General features: G+C 36.2%; 1 protein-coding gene across 2 annotated transcripts in view; it reads right to left on the bottom strand.

The window, feature by feature from the left end:
* SNX2 (sorting nexin 2) overlaps positions 1 to 17,221 on the bottom strand; it is a 58,988-nt gene that overhangs the window by 25,247 nt on the left and 16,520 nt on the right. For both annotated transcript variants that reach the window (XM_032335478.1, XM_032335479.1), the window contains exons 2-6: positions 13,133 to 13,250; positions 8,285 to 8,448; positions 6,887 to 6,953; positions 6,493 to 6,536; positions 4,994 to 5,135 (exon numbers count right to left, since the gene is read on the bottom strand). In XM_032335478.1, coding sequence (XP_032191369.1) covers positions 4,994 to 5,135; positions 6,493 to 6,536; positions 6,887 to 6,953; positions 8,285 to 8,448; positions 13,133 to 13,250 — 535 coding nt within the window. The remainder of the gene's footprint in view (positions 1 to 4,993; positions 5,136 to 6,492; positions 6,537 to 6,886; positions 6,954 to 8,284; positions 8,449 to 13,132; positions 13,251 to 17,221) is intronic.

Genomic DNA, 17,221 nt, shown 5'->3' with positions numbered 1-17,221 from the left:
CCAAAATTAACAAGACAGTAAACAACATGTGTTGGAGAGGATGTGGAGAAAGGGGAACCGTCTTACACTGTGGGTGGGAATGCAAGTTGGTGCAGCCACTTTGGAAAACAGTGTGGAGATTCCTTAAGAAATTAAACACAGAGCTACCCTATGACCCTGCAATTGCACTACTGGGTATTTGACCCCAAAGATACAGATGTAGTGAAAAAGGCCCATCTGCACCCCAATGTTCATAGCAGCAATGGCCACAGCCGTGAAACTGTGCAAAGAACCAAGATGCCCTTCAACAGATGAATGGATAAGGAAGATGTGGTCCATATATACAATGGAGTATTATGCCTCCATCAGAAAGGATGAATACCCAACTTCTGTATCAACATGGATGGGACTGGAGGAGATTATGCTGAGTGAAGTAAGTCAAGCAGAGAGTCAATCATTATATGGTTTCACTTACTTGTGGAGCATAAGGAATAACACAGAGGACATTGAGAGATGGAGAGGAAAACTGAGTTGGGGGAAATAGGAGGGGGAGATGAATCGAAAGACTGTGGACTCTGAGAAACAAACTGAAGGTTTTGGAGGGGAGGAAGGTGGGGGATTGGGTGAGCCTGGTGGTTGGTATGGAACACTGGGTGTGGTACATAAACAATGAATTTTAGAACACTGGCAAAAAAAATTATATTTAAAAAAAATCTTCAAAAAATATGCTAAGTGGGCCCCTGGGTGGCTCAGTGGGTTAAGCCGCTGACTTTGGCTCGGGTCATGATCTCGGGGTCCTGGGATCGAGTCCCATATCGGGCTCTCTGCTCAGCAGGGAGCCTGCTTCCCTCTCTCTCTCTCTGCCTGCCTCTCTATCTACTTGTCATCTCTGTCAAATAAATAAATAAAATCTTTGGAAAAAAAAAAAATATGCTAAGTGAAAGAAGTTTGTCACAAAGGCTCATTCATTGTCTAATTCCATTTATATGAAATGTTCAGAATAGGCATAACAATAGAGAAAGTAAATTAGTGATTGCATGGGGCTAGGGGTTTGGGGAAATCAGAGGATGATGTCTAAGAGGTAATAAAAGTATTCTAAAACCAACTGTGGTAGGGTGTACACAACTCTGAATATACTAAAAGCCTTATATAAAACACTGAATTATATACACTTTGTTATTATTATTATTTTTTAAGAAAGTTCTACACCCAACATAGGGCTTGAACTCACAACCCTGAGATAGAGTCACATGCTCTACCAAGTGAGCCAACCAGATGCCTCGAATTACATACACTGTAAACGAGTAAATTATATGGCATATGGATTATTTCGCAACAAAGCCATTAAAAATAAGATTACATATTTTATTCTTATTCAGGCTGGTACATCTGGTAAATAACCGTATCACTCAATAATGTTTTGTTTAACATAGTTCTTCTGAAATACAACTTTGAAAAAGAAAATCCAAGCACCTAAAATTATCTACTCTGAATGGACCAAAAGAAGTGGAGTGTTAATTATTACACATATTGTTTCTCTGAAGATATTTTACCACCATGCAGTTCTTTGCATTTTTCCCTTTAAGGATCTTGTGCTCATGGTACTTTTCCCACAGGTAACCAATACAGGCCAAAGCGGCAAATAAAAAACACTTTGATCAGTTAACTCTTGCAACTTTTCAACTTTGTTTTTGCTCTTTTCTAAAAACTTAGTGAAACAGTGTTTTCTTTACATTAACTAAACTTATAAAGGGGTAACAACTGAGAGCTAATGAAAGAGTCCTCTTCCTTTAGGGGTAGTTAAAACTTTTCAGCAATGAAGGCAAGTTACTCTTTTACTATTCCTTTTTTGCTATCCCACTTTAAATGTTCATCACTTGAAAACCACTGCCTACATAATCAAAAAGGCCTCCCTTGTTTCAACAGTTTCTTAGACAACCTATTCATTTTGATTAAAAAAAAAAAAAAACTGATGGTCAGTACAAAAAAAAGACTGCTTCTCTATTTGGTTGGCTGCCAGGAAGTTCACAGCTCATTTTTTAACCACGTTTAGTAATTGTTCAGACTGCATACATACACTGAAAAGAAAATGTTAAACTTGACTTCACCTTATTATTTGACTACGTTTATCTTTCCTGCGAAATTTCTTTATTTTGATCTCTTTTTTCTTTTCTCTCTTTTTTTTTTTGAACTGCATTATATGTAGTTGCCTCAAGTCCTTTCTGCAATAAACTGGTCTATCAAAAAATAATTTTGAAACAACTCAATCCACCTTAAGTGTACATTAGACAGGTCTACAATAACATAGCATTATATTATTTTTTTAAAATTGGAAAGTTTTCTATTTGGGATAAAAAATAAAAGCAAACCATAACTGTATTTTTAAAAATATCAAAATTAGAGGAGGAACAAAATAGTGATTAAAGGTGTTAAGTTCTAGAGTAAGATGGCCTGTATTCAAAGTTCAGGCTCTACCTCTTAGTAGGTGAATGGAATGGGACATGTTATGTAACCTTGATGAATCTTAGCTTCCTGACACCTATTAAATAAAGATAACAATAAGTTAACTTCATAAAATTGCTGTGAGGATTAAATGACAGAATGCACATAAATTATTTAGTACACACCATAATACAGTAAACTCTCAATAAATGTTAATTATTCCTATAATTTAATTGATAGCCTTACAATGTAATGGGCTATCTTGGCCATGTATGTGAGTAATTCAAACAAAATTATGTCATTGTCCCTATTAACTCTCTGAAGGGTATCAGAAAAGGATGTGCTTAGGATTTAGTTTCTCACTTCTACTTTAACTTTACACATGCTACTTATTATAATTTGTGAAAGGCTGACTAAGGCAAAATATTAGTTTGAAATATAATAAACATGGGCATTAAAATTTACTTTTTTCAATTTCCTGTTTTGGGGGGATGTTCACTGTTTAAGGACTAGGTTAGCATGTTAACAAAATGAGAAAAATATTTTTTCCCTCTCCTACATAAAAATAGTTCTACAACTAAAGTCAAAGGAAAAAAGATAATCATTTGTGATACATGAAACTTCAGTTCCCTACACAGACAGAAGGATACCAAAAGATACCAGTGCAAAAGTTTAGAAGACAGAAGATTATTAACTAGGTCAGCAGTTCTCAAAGTATGGTCAGAATACCAGAAAGGTTTCTGAGACCCTTTTTGTACAGGTGTGGGGAAGTGTTCACCAAAGGCTATTTTCATAATAATATTAAACTACTGTCTTTTTTACTCTCTTTCATGAGAACTCAGTGGACATTTACCAACATGTGTACTATATCACAACAGAATGAATGCAGAAACACACATGAGAACATACCTATTTTCTATCAAGCTGGAAATTAGAAATTTGGAAGACTATAAAAACTAAAACAAAAAGCAAGCCACTCCTAAACTTATTTTGTCTTACCAATATTGAGTTTATTATTATTTCACATTTTAAAAAAGTTTTTTAAAAATTTAATTAATTTAAGGAAACTACCACCAATGTGGGACTTGAGGTCACAACTGAGATTGAGTCATATGCTCTACCAACTGAGCCAGCCAGTGCCCCTATAAAGTATTTGATAATTTAAAAAAAACCAGAGAATATAACAAATGCATTTAAATGATCAGAATTCATTTTTATATTTTCTGAATAATCTCACATATAAAGACAAAGTATAGTAAATAAAAACTTGCAACAGAAAACACTGGGAAAGAAACTACAAAATTTTAAGAGATGACAGATGTCTTTTAATGGGACAATGGAAGTCATCCTCTTTTGTAATTTTCTGCACATTCTTTTTAAAAATTTTAGAAGATTTATTTCTTTATTTTTAGAGAGAGAGAGAGAGAGAGAGAGTGTGTGTGTGTGTGCGAGCACACACAAGCTGGGGGGAGGGACAGAAGGGGAGGGAGAGAATCTCAAGCAGACTTCCCAATGAGAACACAGCCTGACTAGGGGCTTCATTTCATGACCTTGAGATCATGACCCGAGTTGAAACCAAGAATAGGAGCTTAAGCGACTGAGCCACCCAGGGGTACCCTCACACCCAGCACCCTTTTAAAAAATAAGCTCTATACCTAGTGTGGGTTTGAACTCACGACCCTGAGATTAAGAATTGCCTGCTCTACCAAATGAGCCAACCAGGTACTCCCTTCTGCAAATTCTTAACTAAGCCTTTATTACATGTGCAGGTAGATTTTTTTTTTTTTTTTGAGATTTTCTTTTTTAAGGAATCTTTACACCCAATGTGGGGTCCAACTTATAACCCCAAGATCAAGAGCTGCATGCTCAAACTGACTGAGCCAGCCAGGCACTGCACAAGTAGAAATTTTTTTTTTTTTTTTAAAGATTTTATTTATTTATTTGACAGAGAGAGAGCACAAGTAGGCAGAGAGGCAGGCAGAGAGAAGGAGGAAGCAGGCTCCCCGCTGAGCAGAGAGCCCGATGCGGGACTCGATCTCAGGGCCCTGAGATCATGACCTGAGCCGAAGGCAGCGGCTCAACCCACTGAGCCACCCAGGATGAAATATACTAACATAATAGGTCTTAGAAGATCCAGACTGGATGGAATCTTCTTTTTGGACACTGAATTGAAAGTCAAATACCTCCAACCTTTAGACATTAATATGGTACTGATATTAAATATCTTTTGAGTGCTACTCAGTAGTAATATGACCCTAAAATGTTAGGGTGTTCAACTGCTTTCAACTTGATAAATTCTGTCCCAATATTTAACCTCATTAGATTATATAAATCAAATCCTAAAGTGATCCTATATAAATCAAAATCCTACGATGTTAGAAAATAAAACTATTAGCTTACACATTCCTTAGTTGATGAACGATTATCATAAATGGAATATTTATTAAACTCAGTATCGCTAGACATTATGAGTTATCACAATAATGAAAGATCATGATATTCTAATCTGTATAGTTAAACTACAGTAAAACTTGAACTAAGTAACAAGTTTCTTTTAGTCATTCATACTTACCTACTATACTCTTTTCTGGAGCTGGTGGCACAATATAACCAACATGTAAATACTTGCTTGCTAACTTGCTATGCAAACCAAGAAAGTCACTGAATCTTCTTTTCACTGAAAATTCACTCTTACTGAACATGGAAAGAGAGGTCTGCAAGTGAAGAAGAGGTATTTCAGACTCTGAATACTGTCATTTTTTAGAAGTTAGTATCACACATAACTGTGAACATACATATATATATATACACTCACACTTTGGTTTACTTTGAAGAATGTACAGTAGCTCACTAATGTGGTTGATATATTTCTAACTGAAAAAAACCTACAGTACCCTTGTTTTTTTTTTTTTTTTTTTTAACAGAAGCTTACAAGGACAAAATGTTTGCTTGATTCTATCCTTGACTCATCTCATCAACTCTAATTACATTTATGTTAATCACTCTTAAATCTTTTTCTCTGGTCCAGATCTCCTCTGAGCTTTAGTCCAAGTTATCAAAATGCCCAAGGTGCACTTGCACTTAAATCTTGCTGCCACCTCAAACTCAACCACATCTCTTGCTGGAACATAACCTCCATGCAGGAAGGGCACTTGTCTACATTGTTTTCCTACTAAGCCCTGGTGCTTGGAACAGAGCTGGACCCCATGGTAAGTGTTTAATAACTATCTGTTCAATGAATTAACAAATCTCACACCCATCCAAACTGTGCTGCTTTATCTCTGAGATCCCTCTAACAACCACAGAGATCCTCTAATCTCTGATGACTCAGGCATCTCTGCTTCACTCCTTACATCCAAGCCCTACTGATTCTACCTCCCCCTAAACAACTCAAGAAGCCATTATTCATTCCTTCCTTAGTATAAAATATTACTTCTCGCAGCTTGTACTGCTGTAGATCACTCTCTTGTTTCAAGATCTAAGGCCTACAATCCTTTAGGAATTGCAAAGGAATTATATGGAAATCCTGACCTCTATTTTGCATTCCCAACTTAGTAGTCAGAAAGATCTCTTTAAAACAAAAATCCAATTGTGCCACACTCTTGTTTGAATCTCTTCAAACACTCTCCATTATATTCAGGATAAAGCCCAGATTCCTTAATGTGTCTGTTCATAATACAGGGAGGCCACCGCCAAACAATTTTCAGTAGGGACCACTTCCTGCAGATCCTGGAAAGCACAATGATTTCTTGACTCCTGGCCTTTGTAAAAGCAAACCGTTTTGCCTGGAAGTAGCGTTCTTCTCCTTTCCCCCTGTCCCGCCCCTCATGACTTTCGCCCACCTTTGTCTATATTAAGTCCCTGCCTGCATACAGTCACAGAACACTTTACTTCTTCTTTAGAGAATTTACGCTTAACAAACTGCTCTTAACTCATTGTAACTACTTATTTGAAATCTCACTGGATGGTAACCTTTGTAAAGATAGGAAATCCTTAAACCTTAATCACTGTTGTAAGCTCATACTACACACGGTGAGGGCTCACTATTTTTTTAAAGGAGCAAAGACTCACCTTTGTTGTTACTCTATACGCCATGTAAGCATTCATGCCATCACCTATAAGAAAAGTCAAACAATACTACTAAAAATAATAAGCTTAACCACACACTCAAAAAGGCGACTATGTGAAGTAATATGCTGACTGACTTGTGACTGTCAATTCATAATGTGTACATCTATTAAATCATCACACTAAGCATCTTATATATAAAATTATTTAATTATAAACTCAATAAAGCTGAAAAAGAAAACAAAAGAAAATGAGAAGCAAAAAAGCCCCAAACGCTTGAAAACAGAAGAACTATTTCAATATTTAACACTGCACTTGATAAAGAAAAACAGTATACTAACAAACAAGGTACTTATCAAAAAGAAGCAAATTTAAAATACAGTAAATATTGACCCACCAACTTTCTCTGGATCTGATACACCAATTTCTATATCAAAAACATCTCCATTTGCTTCTTCTTCAATCTAGAAAAGGTAATTTTTTTATGTTAAAGATTCCAATTTATGTAATTGCTATAACACTAATAATTTCAATTTTACCATCTATCTTTTATTAGGGTCGCTGTCATAACAATTTAAAAAGACACTCAGCACTCGGTTTCTGAAAAACAATAAAGCTTACATATTTCCTTGACAACATTTAAACAAAAATAAAACTCGCACAGACAGAGACAATAGGAAAAGGATCATCTGGAGAAGTTACAGAAAATCTTGTGTTCTCACAACTCCTCAAATTTAGTTTTCTGTAGGAATACTGAGGAATTTTTTTGTTGCTGTTGCTATTCTCTAAACCCAGTCTTCATATTCAGATCATTAAATTAACACCTTCATTAATTTTAATATTAACATTCCAAAGTTGTATCTCTACTCTTTAATGACCAAGAGGTAGCCATTATTTTCACTGGTAGAACCCTATATATCTGTAGAAATAACTACACTTAGAATCTTTAGCACCATGATTTCTCCAATAACCTAATAAACACATGCTGTTTTTGAAGCCAATGAAAGCATTATAAAGTTCATTGAAAAAAGCAGCAAGGAGGAAAAATGATAATCCTATGAGACTGCAGAGAAGCACTTTTTAATGCCATTATAAATAAGCAATCCTAGGAGCAGCTCTGCAGGAAAGTCTTGTTATTTTCAAGAAGAGAGCAAAGAAACTGTTAGAACTTGGAACTATTTTAGAGTAATATTAACAGCCTAAGACTGTCTAAAAGAAAATGAATTTTTCTAACCACAATCTTTTCTTTGTAAATAACATTCTTCTTGTATGGATTTTTAAGAAACTAAACCATATTTGAATTATAACATAAACTATATAAATCCTAAGTATACAGCTTAGTAACTTTCACAAACACCATCATTATTCACAGGAAGGCCCTCTTGTGCTTCCTCTCCGTTCACAACCCATCCTATACCCTGCCAACATAACCACTAATATTTACTGCATGATTCATCAAAAAAAATTACTCAAAATGTTTATTAAAGTTTTTAAAGAACTTTCATACATTTTTCTCATTCGACTAACAGAAATATTGAGAGTCATAAATAAGCATCATGAGATCACAAATGATAAAATCCTTGATTTAAGGAGAAAGGTAATGTACCCAAGTCACTGGGTTAAAATGTGATGAAGATAAAATTAGAAACCAAATCAGCTGACTTCTTAGTCCAATACCTATCCCCCAAGGGTCTAAAGGCTTTGATTAGAGATGACTAATAGGAGAGTGATGCTGGGTGGGGGAACAAAAAGCTTTCTATTTACATATCAATTTAGAACAAACATTTTCCCATACCTCCTCCCTGGATCTATCGAAGATAACAGGAGCAGACATACTCTTGGATTCAATTCTGGGAGCAATGATTGTAGTAGGGGTCACAGGTGTGACTGCAGGAGAAGGTTCTGAAGACAGGATAGGTTCCCTTTCTGGACTATCCAGAGAAACTTCTTCTGTGGCTTCTAGATACAAATTAAACAAGTTAGTTAAGGATACTGATAACAAACCCCAGTAATCTATCTGCAGTTAATGAGTTATGGAAAATATTTTTAGACTGCCTACAAAAAATATCAAAATAATGTTATTTAAAAATAATTACTATAAATAATTTAATGAATCCTTCCTCAGTTGTTCATCAATACTTTAAAACCAACAGTGAGGACTGTTGATTTTAGGAAGAATTACAGAAAGTCAGCTTAATTATCTATACTAGTGGTCAGGATAAAGCTAGCAGGAAAGCAATGATGTGGATAATTCCACATTCATTTGTGCTGGGTTTGTAATATATCTTTTGCTTGGGGTAACTTACCTTTCAAAATTGTTTATTCAGGCTAACATTATGATTATTTTATACATACAAACACAAATTTTATGGCAATAGGCTGCCCAGAACTATCCCAGTTGGGATTAAAAATCTGTTATGGAAAATCCACAAAGTTAGTAATCTAAAGCAATTAACTGCTAAAGATTCCTTAATATTAGTTGAATACAGGAGTATGACACAAAGCAAACAGCTGCTTAAGTTTTAATTTAAAATGCTCATCCACTTGAAAAATTTAGTATTAAACATATTTAAAATGAAATCAAATCAATAAACTGATCGTCTACAAGCTATGTAACACTGTGCTAAATGCAATGGAGAAACACAAAGAAACATAAAATATCATACCTGCCCTCAGGGAGTTTATAATCTAGTTGGGAAAATAAGACACAAGCATGTGGAATGTTAAATAATAATAAAAGACAAATAATAGCCAAGAGAACAATAAAAAGAATGTTACAAGACATTTAACTGCTTTATGAACTACAGAACAAACAGTACAATTTGAGATGGGAGACAATACTTTAGGCTGGGGGAAATCAGCAATAGTTTATGAAACTGATCTGAGAGGATCTGAATGGGTAGACAAAAAATGGAGGAAGAATTCTAGAAAAATGAAACAACAGCACAAATGAAAAGCAAAACCAGAAAAATAAAAATTACATTCAGTGGCCATAAAGAAAACCACAGTTCTGCAGGATTACAGAACTGATAACAGGAAAAGAAAGGCAGGGCTATAAGGGAAACAGAATCAGACCGGTGGTTTCTAACCTGAGGTTCTTAGATTCCCAGAGGTTTGGGAAGGTAGTAATGGCAGTCAGTGATCCATTTTAATACCTCAAAAAGTATAGCAGTAACAACATATTTACCTGAAATAAGGTAAATAATGTTAACATTTACATTTAAATGTAAACAGGTCAACATTTTATCAATCTACGCTCTTACTGGTTTTCTCATGATAATGAGATCTCCTTACTTGACATAGGTCTCTTTGTATTTTTATAATAAACCAGAAATCTTTCCAACTGTGGTAACCAGAGAAGAAAAACAGATGAAAGATATAAAATAGACAATTACACAATAAATGACCCTAATATAAAAAACTAAAAGCTTTCAGGCTGTTAAGACAGCGAGTATTTGTTTTTTAAAGAAATGAAATTAATGAGCAACATAAAATAAGAAAGCAGCGTATCAGAGGTAGGAGGTGTGAGAGCTATTATCTACAAACAAGCAAAACAACAAGGAGCAAACACAAAGAAATCTAAAACTCTCTAAGAGGTACGGTTATTGGCAACAGACCCAGAGACAAAGGGAAAGGCATATTAATTTGATTGATGTGTCAGGACAGATAACGTAACTTTTAAGTTTTCAATCCCATTTTACTTCAGATACCAGATTTTGTGTTCTTTGCAAGGACTCTGATAGGCTGTTTCATAAATAGTAGGAAACCTCAAAATAAGAAAAGCTAAATATGAATTAAGCTACTCTGGAGAAAAAAATGAAAATGGATATTAAGATTTAGCATCAAATATACAGTCTGCCTTAAAGTCTTCTCATAACTTTTAGTTAAGTAAACGTACTACAAATTCAGAAATCTTAATTTAAACCAGACCTGAAAGTTCCAGGAGATGCCCCACAGGTTTTATCTATAAAGATGAACTTTTCCAGGGAAGAGATACTTGGAGGACAAGTATAAATTGATGATGTCAATGCCAGGGAAGAAATAGTTCACTCATAACATAGATACCAAAGAATTTTTTTAAACAAAGGACTATTCATTAAACTTATTATTTGCATTGTTTGCTGAAATGTGTAAGTGAAATAAGCTAAGGACCCTGGCAGAAACAAGTTTAAAAGTCCAGAACAATTTCAACACTGGCAGTCTGCTCACCCTCACTTACTCCTCTATGGTCGTTTCTTGGTGTACGGTAAAGCCTGGTGTGAAGGATGTAACAAATAATGGAGGGGCTGTGTAGTCAAGCTTACTTATGTGGTCAAGGCTCTCCAAGTAAGATGTCACATGCCAACTCTTTCTGATACGATGTCTCACAAGAGTTTCTGAAATGCTACCCAAAACGTACTAATACTCTATCTAATCTCTTCATGGTTTTAAAACCAAAATGGCTAGATCCTTAGAGGACATTGATATTCTCTCCTCTAATACAGGGGAAATAAATTATGTACATGTCCTCATTACCTGAAAATTAGTCTTCACCATTCCTGATAACATATGCTACTCTTTATTTTGGTTTCTAAGAATCCTACTCCTCCACAGGAGGATGAATGATACAACTGCTTAAAGGCATTAAAATAAGAGGCAAGTGTAGTATTAATCCATTCACATACAAGTGACCAGATTAGGTCTTAGAACTACTAAAGATGTCATTTTGAAATGCACCTGAGTTTAATATAACAGATCAAGCATAAAAGGTGCTTGGGTAGCTCTGTCGGTTAAGCATCGGACTGTTGATTTCAGCTCAGGTCATGATCTCAGGGTTGTAAGATGGAGTCCCCTTGCCCCCGACCCCCCAGCAAGTTTCAAGCTCCTACTGAGCTTGAGTGGGAGGAGTAGCAGAGAGAGGGAGAAAATCTTTAAGCAGACTCCCTGCTGAGTGTAGAGTCCAATGGGGGGTATAATCTCATGACCCTGAGATGATGACTGTGACCTGAATCAAAACCAAGAGCTGGATGCTTAACTGACTGAGTCACCCATGCAAACCGCCCCCCCTTTTAAAAGATTTTCTTTCTTTATTTGACAGACAGAGATCACAAGGAGGCAGACAGGCAGGCAAAGAGAGAGGGGGAAGCAGGCTCCTCACTGAGCAGAGAGCCCGATGTGGGACTTGATCCCAGGACCCTAGGATCATGACCTGAGCCGAAGGCAGAGGCTTTAACCCACTGAGCCACCAGGCGCACCGCCCCCCTCCACTTGTTAAAGCAAATACTAACACCGGTGACCATAACTGAATTAGAGTATTTAGTATAGACTGCTAGGTAGAGTAAAACATGAAGACTTTTCTAATCAAGCCAAGTGGGCAAATATCTTTGTATAGTACTCACTTGGCAAACTGAACATTTGTGCATGCTACTGAAATCAACAACAAAACACTCACAAAATTCTGTTGTTAGCTTTAGGATACTCCTTATATATTAATTCTGAGACTTCAAGATAAAAGGGTCTTTTATGAAATAGATAATCTGAAACTTCTACGTATTACTCTATACTATTATAGGATTGTACACAATTTTAGATTAGTACCCACTCAGGAGAGAAAGGAGTCAGGTTGTCTTTTAGTTTAACACATAAATGCCATACAAAAACTTTTAAGGGCTGCCTGGGAAAAAGTCCATAAAAGAAAACAAAAATGAATTTAATAACTTTGGTTAAACTATAAGTCATTAGGTAACTACTAACTAAAAAATAAATGGGAAATACAATTAGTATTTGTATGGTATTTTAATTTTTCTGACAAGGTGAAATACATGAATTCATCTGTAGTAAAAACTTCTCATAAAATGAATCAAGCAGGAACTCACATGGACTTTTGTGACAGAGAATCGTATCTTCAAACACATTTATACAAAAAATAGAGAATGGTTCAAATATGCAACTACCATAAAAGCTGAAGACATACTACTGAATTTTAACGCAGTGAAAACCAGTTCAGGTAAATTAAGTTGTTAAGCAGACAAGGATTTACTACTTTAATTTTTTGAGTCATTAATTCTAAAAAGATTTGTTTCAATATCCAAACAACAATTTTTACCTAAGTTTTAATGTTAAAGTAGATGTAACTGTCTTGAAGAAAATGCTTTTTTTTTTTTTTTTTAAAGGTAGGACTACACCAAGTCCTTCCCAGGAAAATCAATTCCTCAACCATCAATTTACTCACACAAAAGTAAGTCAAATACAACAGGTCATAAATACTGAAGTATTGTATTAAAACAAAGACATTTTAACAGATTTAAAAATCCAGAGCTTAATTTTGCTTGTGACACCTGTAAGGAATAAGATTACAATCCCTGGTATTACTCAAAATATGAATGCCACAACCACTAGTTTTTTGAAAGTAAGTACTGATCAAAACATGGAATTATAATATGTGATTTATTTTCAAATGCTTAGAACCAAAAAGGATCACGGGTTTCCTTCTCTCAACAGTTTATATTTTTCATAGTGATCTAACTGGAATCTCCTGTCCTTCCAAGTTGCTAAGAAGAGCTACCACTCAAACCTTACACAAAATTTCAGTTTTGCTTTAGGAAATATCTTGTAACAGAATAGAGTGGACTATTCCTAAAAAAATAAAGATGTTCACAATTACCGGCAAAAAGGTCTTCTCTGTCATCATCTAGCACCACCGCTGCAGGTTTCGGGCCATTAGAGTTTGTACTGACATCTTCTGCATTAAAACTGGCTGGTTCTGGAGATGATGGACTCGACTGTTAAAAAAACAGTAACAGATGATGGATTAGTATGTTTAACTATTATAATTACATCTCTATACATTATAGAAATAGAAAATTCTTTTAATAAAAAGGGAAAAAAAGAACAAGAACAGCCACTCATAGTACCTCCTCTAAAGGTAAGAATAAACCCAAACCACATTTTTATTAATTTTCCTTCTTAACAAAAAAGTCACTTAAGAGTAAAAAAATCTTTTTCAGTCATCCCTTTGAAGATAATAATTTTGTCATGTTGTTATAATTAACAAAAATGTAATGCTTTACAGCCATATAAAATAACACTGATTATTTTATAAAAGTAAAAAAAAAAATCAGATCTTGAAAACATGTTGCAGGTATAAGAAGTTCAAAGTATTCCTTTACTGTAACTGAAAAGTTTAACAGTAGTTGAATTAACACTACAACTATTATAAAATTTCCATGGTTTAAAACTCCTCCCCAACATTAACATTTCAACTGAACTTTCGGGCTGTTTTTTGTACTTCTTAACCTTAAAGTGTATTGACCAACATAAGAGAATGAGACTATGAATCTTTTAGCTTTATTATAGTTTTCTTTTTCTTTTTCTTTTTTTTTATTTAAAGATTTTATTTATTTATTTGACAGAGAGAGATCACAAGTAGGCAGAGAGGCAGGCAGAGAGAGAGGAGGAAGCAGGCTCCCTGCTGAGCAGAGAGCCCGATGTGGGACTCGATCCCAGGACTCTGAGATCATGACCTGAGCCGAAGGCAGCGGCTTAACCCACTGAGCCACCCAGGCGCCCCGTCTTTTTCTTTTTTTTTTTTTAAGATTTTATTTATTTATCTGACAAAGAGAGATCACAAGTAGGCAGAGAGGCAGGGAGAGAGAGAGGAGGAAGCAGGCTCTCTGCCAAGCAGAGCAGAAAGCCTGATGCAGGGCTCGATCCCAGGACCCCGGGATCATGACCTGAGCCAAAGACAGAGGCTTTAACCCATTGAGCCACCCAGGCGCTCCTATTATAGTTTTCTTCTAATAGTTAAAACCAATCCTTTAAAAAAAAATCATATAAAAATGACAGTGTGTATGTCAAAAGCATACAGCTAAGGGTTTTTTGGAAGCCAAACATGCCTGTGTAACCAGCATCCAGATCCAGAAAGAACATTATCATCAACCCCAGAAACTCTACTCTAATTCTTTATCTCCACCAAAGCTTCTATCAGCATGCATAGTTTTCCCTGTTTCTCTTCTTCATAAAAGTAGATTCACACAGAATACATTTTGTTTTTGTTCTTAATGTTATATATTCAAGATACGTCCACACTGTTGTGTGTACTAATGTATCACATATTCTTGTGGCTGCAAAATATTCTATTGGGTAAATATACTTCAATCGATCCATTCTATTATTGATGGCTATTTGAGTTTTGTACCACTATCAGCAACACTGTATAAACTTCCTACTATATGTATCTTTTAATAAACACGTGAACAAATTTGTGTTTGGTATGTATGAGTAGAAAAACTAGATGACAGGGTAGGTGAACATTTTTGCTGTAGAAGATATCACTAAACAATCTTCTAAAGTGGCTGCATATTCACACTCCTATCAACAACATATGAAAATACCAATTGCTCCACATCCTTGTCAACATTTTGAAAATATTCCATCTTTTCCAGTTTAGACATTATGGTGGTACACTTTAGAGTATCTAGTGGCTTCAATCTGTTATTTCCCTGCCAAACAACGATGCTCAACAATTTCTCATGGCAAATGGCCGAAAGATTAACTATCCCCCTTTTATTTATTATTTTTTAATAAATTTTATTTATTTGACAGAGAGAGATCACAAGTAGGCAGAGAGGCAGGCAGAAAGAGGAGGAAGCAGGTTCCCTGCTGAGCAGAAAGCCCGATATGGGGCTGGAACCCAGAATGTGGGAATCATGACCTGAGCCGAAGGCAGAGGCTAAACCACTGAGCCACCCAGGTACCCCACTATCCCCCTTTTAAAAAAAGGTTTTATTCATTTATTTAGAGAGAGATCACACATGCATATAGATAGAGGGGGCAAGGGATAGAGGATCTCAAGCCGACTCCATGGAGCACAGAGACTGATGCAGGGCTCAATGCCACAGCCCTGAGATCACGAACTGAGCCAAAACTAAAAGTTGGACACTTCACCAGCTAAGTCACCCAGGCACCCCTTGATAAGCCTCTTTTGTGAAAAGTCTGATCAAGTATTTTGCCCATTTTGCTATAGTTCTTAGTGACTTGTACAAATTATTTATGTATTCTGGAGCCAAGTTCTTTGCGAGATATGTAATTTCTCCCAATCAGTGGCTTGTGTTTCAACTTTTTTTTTTTTTAAAGGTTTTATTTTTTATTTATTTGACAGAGAGAGAGAGAGAGAGAGATAGATCACAAGTAGGCAGAGAGGCAGGCAGAGAGAGAGAGGAGGAAGCAGGCTCCCCGCTGAGCAGAAAGCCTGATGTGGGGCTCGATCGCAGGACCCTGGAATCACGACCTGAGCCGAAGGCAGAGGCTTTAACCCACTGAGCCACTCAGGCGCCCCTCAACTTTCTTTTTTTTTAATTAAAACTTTTAATTTTAAGTAATCTCTATACCCAATGTAAGGCTTGAATCTACAGCCCTGAGATTAAGAGTCCCATGCTCCACTGACTGAGGCAGCCAGCTGCCCACCCCCAACCCACTATCTTAATAGTGGACTTAGATGAACAGAAATTCTTAATTTTACTAAAGTAAATAATCAATTTTTCTTTTTATGATCAGTAAACTTTTTGTAGGATACTCTTTTTTTTTTTTTAAAGATTTTATTTATTTATTTGAGAGAGAGAGAGAGAGAGGTCACAAGTAGGCAGAGAGATGGAAGCAGGCTCCCCACTGAGCAGAGAGCCCGATGCGGGCCTCAATCCCAAGACCCTGAGATCATGACCTGAGCCGAAGGCAGAGACTTAACCCACTGAGCCACCCAGGCGCCCTGTAGGATACTCTTTTGAAGTCATTCCTAATTCTTAAGATTTTCTCATAAGCTTTTTAAGTAATCTATCCCCTATGGCATAATGACATTTCTTAATAGCTCTCTCTCTCTCTTTTTAAAAATATTTTCTTTATTTGACAGAGAGACAGCCAGAGAGGGAACACAGGCAGGGGGAGTGGGAGAGGGAGAAGTAGGCTTCCCGGCGAGCAGGGAGCCCAATGCAGGGCTCGATCCCAGGACATTATAACCTGAGCTGAAGGCAGACACTTAACCATCTGAACCACCCAGGTGCCCCTCTCAACACCTTTCAAAAAGTTTCAATTCTTCTTCTTTTTTTTTTTAACAAAAAGATTTTATCTACTTATTTGGGAGAGAGAGAAGAGTACGAGTGGGAGAGAATTTGAAGCAGACTTCACACGGAGCACAGAGCCCGATGTGGGGCTCAATCTCACAACTGGGAGATCACACCCGAGCTGAAACCAAGTCCAACGCTCAACCACCTGAACCACCCACTCCAGTTTCAATTCTTTATAGAATTTAAAGGAAAGGTGTTTGTTTTTTCTCTTTGGAGCCTCATTCTTACAGTCTCCAACTCTCACAAAGGTGGGCCTCCTTATTTACCATAGTAATTTCACTTGAAGAAATTTAAAAATAACTAAGCTTATACATTTTTCTTCTGGAAGATCTTGCTGACAACCTCAACCTCACCTCTAGCTGAGTCTGGTTACGGGTATGGCCTACATGCTCCCACAGAATAGCTACTTCCCCTATCATAATTTCTCTTACCACACTCATAATTATTAACTGTTTATAAATTATAAACTCTATAAGGAAAGGAGACTAAGGAGACTATCTTCTTCTTTTTTTTTTTTAGATTTTATTTATTTATTTGACAGACAGAAATCACAAGTAGGCAGAGAGGCAGGCAGAGAGAGAGAGAGGAGGAAGCAGGCTCCCCACTGAGCAGAGAGGCCGATGCGGGGCTCGATC

Source organism: Mustela erminea, chromosome 3 (assembly GCF_009829155.1).
Source record: "Mustela erminea isolate mMusErm1 chromosome 3, mMusErm1.Pri, whole genome shotgun sequence".
NCBI lineage: Eukaryota > Metazoa > Chordata > Mammalia > Carnivora > Mustelidae > Mustela > Mustela erminea.
The sequence above is the reverse complement of the archived record's forward strand: the minus strand, read 5'-3'. Positions and strand labels throughout refer to the sequence as shown.